Source organism: Odontomachus brunneus, unplaced genomic scaffold, assembly GCF_010583005.1.
Source record: "Odontomachus brunneus isolate Ranch 3 - 2012 unplaced genomic scaffold, Obru_v1 Obru_scaffold_158, whole genome shotgun sequence".
Classification (NCBI taxonomy): Eukaryota; Metazoa; Arthropoda; class Insecta; order Hymenoptera; family Formicidae; genus Odontomachus; species Odontomachus brunneus.
Window position 1 is genome coordinate 356,545 of NW_022639608.1, and position 9,326 is coordinate 365,870.

The following is a 9,326-nucleotide window of genomic DNA, read 5'->3' on the forward strand; positions in this document are numbered from 1 at the left end:
TCAATAACGGCGAAACGTAAGAAAGCTGGGAATTACGAGAGATTAATCAGCAAGAACGGCTGAACGGTGAGAGGCATAATTATACCTTTCAAAGAAGAGGCCGGAAAGTCCGATCTCCGCGACTGAGAAACACTTTCGGGATATAAAGTCGCCTGGACGAACGCGCGGTAGCGACGATAAATTTCGACACGTTTTATTTTTATTTACAATAAAGAAGATGGTCACGAATTTGTGCTCCGCGGCGATCCTACATTCGACAGCATTCGCAACTTTTTTCAGCCTGTTATCACAATTTTTATACAAACGTTCAAACATCACTTCACATTAATGCACACAATAATTAATGATATCAATAAACGACAATAATTATATACCTCCTACTCAGGGACTAGCGTCAATGACAATTAATGGAATAATTAATTTTACGTTATTAATGATATGCTGAATATATTTGGAAAGCTTCGCGGCGCCCAAAGTAATTATATAATAATTAATATCGAAGTGTACACGCGGCGTGCGTGCGGGGAAACCCCTCCGATAGAACGATTAACCAAATGAAACTACCAGAAAACCTTGAAAAGCGGAAGAACAGTGTAATAAATATCGCACACCGCGGACGAAATGTCCGGCGTGTGAGAGCTTAATAATCTTAAAAACTTCGTACGTTCCCAAATTGAACTTCCGGGGCGAGGCCGGTTAAACACGAGATTACCCGACCGAAAGGAAGATAGCGGTGAAAAAGAGACGACGTATGTCACAGAGTTTCTCGCAATCGCCGGACCAACTACGCCAACGCGCGACCCACAATTACTTTTATCATAACGAACACCAATTGCTTTGAATCGCTGTTATCGCAGCGAGAGATGAGAGAAGGCAGTACATGCTGCACGTAACTGATCTCGAAGCGCAAGATAGAAGTCGAATTATCGCGGACACGGCGTGTTTCACTTCCGACCTGTAAACAAGAATTTAATAACGGCCAAGTCAGACTGTCCGACCTTCAAAGCTAATCCTTTCCAGTAGATTTCAGGAATTTCAACAATTGTGCGCTTCGCGCCACAGCACAAGAGAGAGAGAGAGAGAGAGAGAGATTCGATATCGAGCCGGGATATCGAATTTTCGCCGACTTAAAGACTCTGTTCCGTCACGTGTGAGCTGCGTCGACGAGAGGAGTTAACAACTCAACGTCGAGCAACGTCAAACACACGTGTGCAAGACGGTGGTGGCGGCAAATCGCGAAAGCGCGGCGGAATCACACCGTCCGGAATTCGCGCGTCGCGGATACGTTCTGGGCGATATGAAATTCCATAATGTAATTAAAGCTGAATATCGTCGCAGCGGCAAAATTGTTTTCGGTCGGAAATATCTGTGCCGGGACGACGCGCAATTAGCTGGAACCGCACAGCGGCACGGAGTCGTATAAATCAATTCGGAGACGCCCGTAAATCAGTCTTCGGGATTCGGTCTCTCATTCTCTCTCCCTCTCTCCCATTCTCTTTCTCTCTCGGTTGTTCGACCCAGTTTTCGACGCCGAGAGGGAACGATTCCACAATTCTTACCGCGAACGATTCTAAAAACGGAGTCGAAGGAGGCGGATAAGCCTGTCGTACATTTACTCAAACGTCTCGCGTTTGTCAAAAGCAGAAACGTCAAAAAAGTTAATTAAACAAATAAAATAAAAAGATACCAAAAGTGGCAGTATTTTCGATGAAATTAATAGCTCGATGAAAAGAGCTTTGCGCCAACGTTGCAATATGTGTTAAAAATGTGTGTGTAAAAGCTTTTCATATATTTCACGTATAGAAACACTTGTCCCAAATATATGCAGCGCTTTATGTTATGTTATTTAATAACCCGCTGAAACATTCGCGCAAAATGTTAAATCTATGCAGTGTATATCGCAAAGAGTATTGTGAAAAAATAGCTTTTGAATACAAGCGCGAATTCCGATTGGTTTTTCCGAAACAACCTCGAATTGGGCCGGTGCAACGGACGTGTGTATTAACTGCAGTTACACGAAATCTTTTTCCGACGTTTCGCTGTATTATATATAATAACGACTGCGGCGCGCGCGCGCACGGTGTGTTGGCGAGAAAACGTTTCCGAGCGGCGCGAAAATCGGCGACGCTTTGACGCAATTGCGGCTCGTTCAAGGATCCGTCCGGAAATCCGCGAAAATGATATCACAAAGATCGAATTCCGTCATTTCCGGCGGTGGGCCAAATATTTACACGACTCGAAATTCCGTTCACGCTGATGGATGTGTGCTTGGTAATTGGCTGCAAATACACGGATGAACGCCTTCGCGCGCACACATTCAATTTGAGGGGGAAGGGACGGGGGCGGGCGGAGAAAATAAAAGAACATGATATAAAACGGATTTGCGAAATCGACATTTTTGTCATGTTATGCAAGACTAGTTGCGCGTGGATTCCATTTTTCATATCCGCGCCGAGTAACATAAATCAATGCCCCTTCGTCTAACTCGACATTTTTCAAAATATTACGGCGGCCGCTCGCGGCTAATGATGTAGACATCGGCGTGCGCAAGGATTTTCATCGTCTCGACATCATTCCGCGTCACGGAAATTACGTCGCTTCAAGTCCAAAGGAGAAGAACGTCGATATCTCCAGCTCTCGATTTAGCACGGTCTCGGCGTGCAACAATGTGGAAAACAACGCGCGGACATTCCAGATTTTCCAACGAGACTTGCGCGTGCGACACGGGTTTTAACAATGCAACGCCTCGTCGCGCCTCCTACTCCCCCCCTCTTCATCCTCCCGCGCACCTGGCAGGAAAAACTCGCCATTCAACTAGCAACCCTCTGACTTAGCCCGCGGACTCCCGAGCGCAAGACAGTGATTTTCCAGGGCGATAACCGTGATTTCCAGAGACGCGGCGGTCTCTTTCTCTCTTTCTCTCTCTCTCTCTCTCTCTCGCGCGCGAGCGCACGCAAGCCGAGATCGGTTGAACGACCGGTAGACACCTTTTGATGTCAAATCACTCTTCCTACTCCGGTACGTCCCTTCTGCCGCTCGCGGCGAACCCGCTGAAAGGTTCCTAGGGCGCGACGCGAACACACTCGATTGCCGCATACACTTTATTCCCAACCCATCGTTCCGTCCCAGCGATTTCGAATTCCCGAACAAATTTGATCGTCGTCGTCCTCGTCTCCCTCCGTCTTCGTCGCCTTCGTCTAGCCGAGCTCGCATCTCTACGTGACGGGAAAATCGCGGGCTTGCTCGCGCGTCGGAAAGCCACTTCTCTCCCCTCCCCTCCTCGCCCTCACCCCTCTCGCTACCCCTAGTCCCGGCATATAAACTCTCATCCGCCAACCTCACCTCTCTGCCGCTCTCCCGTCCGCGACGCGCGCTCTCTACTCTCGTATTTTCCTACTTCTCGCGCTTCGTGGTTCTACTTTCGCACGCGCGATTGTGCTCTGACGAGTTTATGGCCGGTCCTCGGCGGAATCCCAAACGCGGCACGTACGCGAAGTTACCGACTCGAACGAGGAGCAAGAGAGCCCGAGGAGACCGTCGGGGAGACGCGAAGAAACGCGCGCATAACAATGGCCGATCTTTCGGCTGGTATAATTTCGCGGTCGATGATAGCACTGATAGCCAGTGATATCTCTTGCGCTTCAGTTTTCTCCAATCATGAGAAAGTTTCATTCGTGCGAATTGTGCGCGATGTCGATCGGTGCAAATTAATTTTGAATGCATGTGCTATCGAGCACATTTCCGACCAAAATATGCGAAACGCGATGTATAAATACAATTGTTAAGAGACGTTAACTCAAACTATTTTTCTCTCGGAAACTGAGACCTGCATCAATAGTCGTTACTTGAAACCTGCGTCAGGTAAGATACTCGGATTTGGATTTAGAATTAGGTTTGAATTTCTTCTGCTGAATTGCAATTGCTAGCGTAATGTCGCATATATTATATGATTCAAATAGAAAAATACAAATCTATCTCTAAAGATCTGAATATCTCACATGGGACAAATTTCAAATAACAACTGTTAATACGGGCCAAAGATTTCTGTCTGAATGTCCCGCAATATAGGATCACACGAGAATCCGCTTTCGACTGATTAAAATTTGCACGAGATCTCCAGGGTACGTTCATTTACGGGCATTTCGGGCCGATCGTGGATTGACGTAACAGAATTCGTAAGCAGATTCAATACGCAATAATGCTACGGTGAGTAATTAACGTGGCATCCGCGCGTTGATTAAATTTCACGCGTCGGGAGTAAATTCATAAATATCCGCAGCTGCGCCATTTCCGACAAAGGTTGGCTGCAACTTACGACGACGTAGCGAAAGAAAATTAATGACTACAAAAGATTACTCTCCGGACTCCGCGGCTGTCCGATGAAATATCATAAATCGCGGGCTTGCTACGTCTGAGAAGTTTTCATAGCTGACTGCTTCCGTCTCGCTCTCTCTCTTTCTCCGTCTATCTCCCTCTCTCGCCCTCACCCTCTCTCGATTCCACCTCCTTTCCGCGTCTCATTCTCATTACGAAGTTCCCGGTCATCAAATTTTATTAGCCCCCACTTCAGCCGGCCGGTCCGCCTTACTTCTAACTCAATATCGTAGATTCGTAGTCTCGGTTTAACTACCCACCCGCCCACCCTTCACAGCGGACGCACACGAAAGCGCACGATTCGCGCACACCTACATACATCCCGGCAGAGTCAGCTCTCTCTCCTTGTTTCCCCTTTCTCGTTCTCTTCATCCCCTTTCTCTCCTTGTACTCCACAACACGCGCGCTTCCATTTCTCGCACCCCTCTCTCTCTCTCTCTCTCTCTCTCTCTCTCTCTCTCTCTCTCTCTCTTTCTTCCTCTCACCCGTTCTTGGATGTAAGCGCGGCGAGCGACTTTGAAAGCGGCAATAATTCCGTGCTCTACGGCCGAGAACTAATTTCCACCGGCTCTGACAGGGTGCTAGCAGCGAGAGGGTGAGGTAGAGAGCAGGCAATAGAAGACGGAGGGTAGTCTCACCTTGGGAGCACCCACCGGCTCCTCGTTCCTCGCGGACGGTTCGTTTTCCCGCGCGCCCTTTTATCGCCCGACAATGGTTCGCCGGGGTGCAGCCACCTCGGCCCTACGTGGTCAAGGGTCGCAGCCAATAAACTGCCTGCCAGCGAGCTACTAACCTACGTGCCGGTTGAATCCGCGGAAAAGTAGTAAAGACGGCCGAGAAAAAGAGACAAAAAGAGGAAACGAAAAGGAGCGCCGAAGAGGCAAGAGAGAGGCTTTCTTGACGGCGTGAGGTTTCCGCTTCGCGTCCTTTAATTGCGATGGCCACGTCGCGCTTGGAATTGGGACTAACGACTTTCCTTCGGTCCTCTTAAAAGCCACGTCGACGGACACGTATGTGACGTTTACGGACATGATACCGTAACGACCGCGTCTGCGTTTTACCGCGCGCGAGGGACTGACATGGCACGATCCAAGCAACGCTATCGGAAAGTGAACGAGGAACAGAATACCGGGCAATCGGGCTAAAACTGCAGCTGTCAAACGATTCCAAGTAGTGCAGGATATAATTCACTGGTGGGAAAAAGCTTCCAGCACAAACTGAGATGAAATTTTGCTGTTAAACTAACTCTGCGAATTTCGTCCAACTCCAACTTTGATAAGTCGAGTTTCGCCAACAGTTTCCGACATATCATATATAAGCCTGCTTAGTGAAATTATAATTTCTTTATTAACGAAACATTGTTTTTTTTATATAACGCGAGGATTTCGATATATACAAAATTCATATTTGCGAATTATACCAATTTCAAGAGGGACGTTCAAGTTTGCCAGCGAAAATCGAGTTCATCTGAGCTGTAAAGAAGTTAAACTAATCGCGAGGTGTAAGATAATTGTAGTAATCGGCGAAACAGCAATCTGAAGTTCGTTATCGCCGTGCATTACATTCGGTGGACAAGAGCGTTGCGGTCTAATGAAAGTTACCGAAAGCTAGTAAGCTATAAAATTAAATCCGCACCGAGGAGATAAAAGGAAGAGGGAGCGCTTTCGAAAGACCGAAACTTTCCGCTCCATATCGCTCAACAACCCCGATTCAAATTCTAATTAACGATCTTCGCGAGTGGGAATTATCATCTTCATTTCGGAGATTTCATTTTCAAGTCCCTCTCTGTTTCTCTTTCATCTGCCCACTCTCTTCTTCTTCTCTCTCTCTCTTTCTTTCTCTCTCTCTCTCTCTCTCTCTCTCTCTCTCTCTTTCTCTCTATCAACGACGCGTATGTTTCCTCTTAATTACGTGCTGTTGTATGAGAGAACTCGATACGAACGAAGCAAATCCGGCTAAAGAGATCGGAGAGTCGACAAATTGAATGATAAAGGCGATACAGAAATTAATGGCGTTTTAGTTACGGGTCGTGCGACATACCCGGCAATCGCGAAAAAGCCGCCTAATCCTCTTACGTCTTTCGGACCTCGTGTCCCGCGCTGACCAACTCTTTGAAAGGTTCGCTCTGTAAGCCCTTAAACCCATCTCGGCCGCGGCAATTCCAGACCAATTTCGAGAAAATTCAATCGTGAAATATACAGCGCGGCATGTTGAGCCGCTGGATCGGCAGGAACAATAAGGACGCGAGGGTCAAGCCCTCCATCTCGTGTCGCGACACAAATCAATTTGGCCGTAAGCTCGCCAGCTTAATAATACGCTTAAATGCGACTGTAATTACAAATTACACGCGTAAGCGGCCGCAATCGTATCTTGAACGGAATCGAGAACCTTAATTTCTCATATCAATAACCGAGTCGAAATTTCAGCTCTGTTTCGATCCCTGAACTTTCTAATATCTATCCTGAAGGAGCAGTATAATACATATAGAAACTGAAATCCTACTTAATGCCTCTAAATGGTAGAAGACGCATAAAATGCCACTTGCAAGTTCTAGAGAGAACTCCTTGACAAAGTTAGTAGGTTAAATAGATTCAATAGAGGTTGATGTAGGCTTTAGAGTATTAAAATAGACATTGAGTGGAATATTGAGACCGAAAGGTTGAAATTTTGACACGACTAAATGCTTGCACCAGAGTGGGAAACACACTCGAAAGTATAAATTAGTATCGCATTTTATTAAGGTAAAGTACTAATTCCCGTATCTAGTTTTGAACATTCTTATTTAACTAAACTTTTAACATAGAGTATATATATAGACCTTTTATATATGTAAATATATACTTTTCAAATATTTAAATATAGAGACCCGAACAATAAGAATATCCACAATTAAACACGTGTTTGGGCATTGGTATTTTTTCTTTAATTAATCTCAATCTGCAATTTGCTTCGTGTTCTCCCAACAACTCATAAAATTGCGACTCGAAAGTTATCAGTACTGACATTCTCGACTCGTTCAAGAGTTAACCCTTTGAAGCACAAGACTTTCAAAATTTGGATTCTAATAAAATATTAATGTCACATGTTTAGAATGACAAACCAAGAGGTCATTCTTTTTGAAATTAATTTTTTATATTTTCCTGTTTTTACAAGATAAACGCACAAACTGAAGCGAATTCTACGAGTAATACAAAAACCAAGTAGAGTGCATCATAGGCTGAGCGGTGATATTGTTGCGAGGTCACTCACATGATTTAGTTCTGATACATGATCTTACGGTGAAACCATTGTGCTTCCAAGGGTTAAAGAATGCACAGTCGAGTGAAACGACTTTAGGCAAACGATAAAGACTCACCTTCTGCTGTTGCGTTGGCGTGGGTTCAGTGGCGAGGAGCTGCTTCAAGGCCACGTGACCATTCGTCGTGGTGGTGGCACCAGGCGTGCTTGGTGTGCTAGGATTACTTCCGGGGGTGTTAGGCGTATGAGGCCCGGTCGTGGGACTGCTGGGGCTAACGCTCTCGTTGACTTTGCTGCCGGCATGATGATTTTCCGTGTGCCTCCTCAGGCTCCTTGCGTCACAATAAGACTTGCCACATCCTTCGGCCTTGCACTCATACGGCTTCTTGTTTCGATGCGTCAGCATGTGTCCGTTCCTGCGACAAAAATTGAAAATCGCTCGTTCAATTTCGTAAAAGCTGCGCGAAACGCTCGCGAGAATCAACGATTCAACGCGATATCCACTCGCAATAGTTAACTTCGCGCGGAAATTCGCTCATCAAATACGAGGGAGAGTCGGGCTCCGCGACGCTTCAAGCGGAATATAAATCGACGGTCGTAACGCGTTTCGCACGTCGGGAAATATCGCGCGACGGCGCGTTCCGGCATATCGTACGATATATTCGTACATTCGGATTCCTCTCGCATCCAGCATTAATCATAAGAACGTCTCGGGCGCGACGGCATTCTATATATGTAGAATTCACGGATACGTTCCAAGGGCACGGAAATCTGATCATACACCTGCTCTTTGGTGCTCGGCCAAAATTATGTCGGACCGATTACGCCGTTATCTATATCGGCGATCTACCCCGGCCCGGAAATCCCATATACCATCGAGCACGATTCCCGTCTTATCTAAGAGGAACATCTAAACTCATCCCCAGTGTGTTGCCCTTACGCCCGCTGGCTCGCCTAAAGACTTATCCACTCCATTTGCCCGATATTCCGGCTGACATCGACGAGGCAAAACGTGCGCTTAACGCGTTCGCGAAGGCGCTTCAGAGGATACCTCTTCTCTTCCTGCTCCTTCACCTCTTTTTCTCCTCTCTTCTCCGCGGCGGCACAAGACACCGAGAAAATGAGAACCGGCCATCTTCTGTAGGAACGTTAGAAAAAGGCGTGAAGAGATCCGCGGAGGTGTGCGTTCGGCGTGCAACAAGTTGCGCGATTTCGCGACGTCAGGGATTACGCGATCGCGTCCTCGATAAAATTTATGATTACCGCACGATTGCGTAGTCGACCGTTCATGACTACAATTGCAGGATTATCGATCGGTTCGACGGGCACAAAATAATGGCGTGCTCGTATCTTGATTGAAATAAACCAGATTATCCGGATGTAATTGCGAACAGGTCGCGCGGCCTCTTATTTGTATGAATCCCGCACGCGAGGTAGCACAGGGCGATAGGAAGAGAGCACGAGTTCCAATATATTTTATTTTCGGAACACACTATTATCTTCGGCCAAAATTTTCGAGCAAAATTATATTCTCGCAGCGATTCCGATCGTTTAAAATGTCGGTCAAGGTTCAGTCAACAACGACAATTAATTACTGATATTTCCGCTACAAAACATTATTTTAGACACGTGAAAATTTTCACGCTCAAAAGAGAAAACGTCTCTCTCTCTCTCTCTCTCTCTCTCTCTCTCTCTCTCTCTCTCTCTCTCTCTCT

At 46.5% G+C, this 9,326-nt stretch overlaps 1 protein-coding gene across 11 annotated transcripts in view; it reads right to left on the reverse strand.

The window, feature by feature from the left end:
* Nucleotides 1-9,326, reverse strand: part of LOC116850871 — a 488,766-nt gene that overhangs the window by 78,967 nt on the left and 400,473 nt on the right. For all 11 annotated transcript variants that reach the window (XM_032829662.1, XM_032829664.1, XM_032829661.1 and 8 more), the window contains one exon: nucleotides 7,730-8,027. In XM_032829662.1, the coding sequence (XP_032685553.1) occupies nucleotides 7,730-8,027 (298 nt within the window). The remainder of the gene's footprint in view (nucleotides 1-7,729; nucleotides 8,028-9,326) is intronic.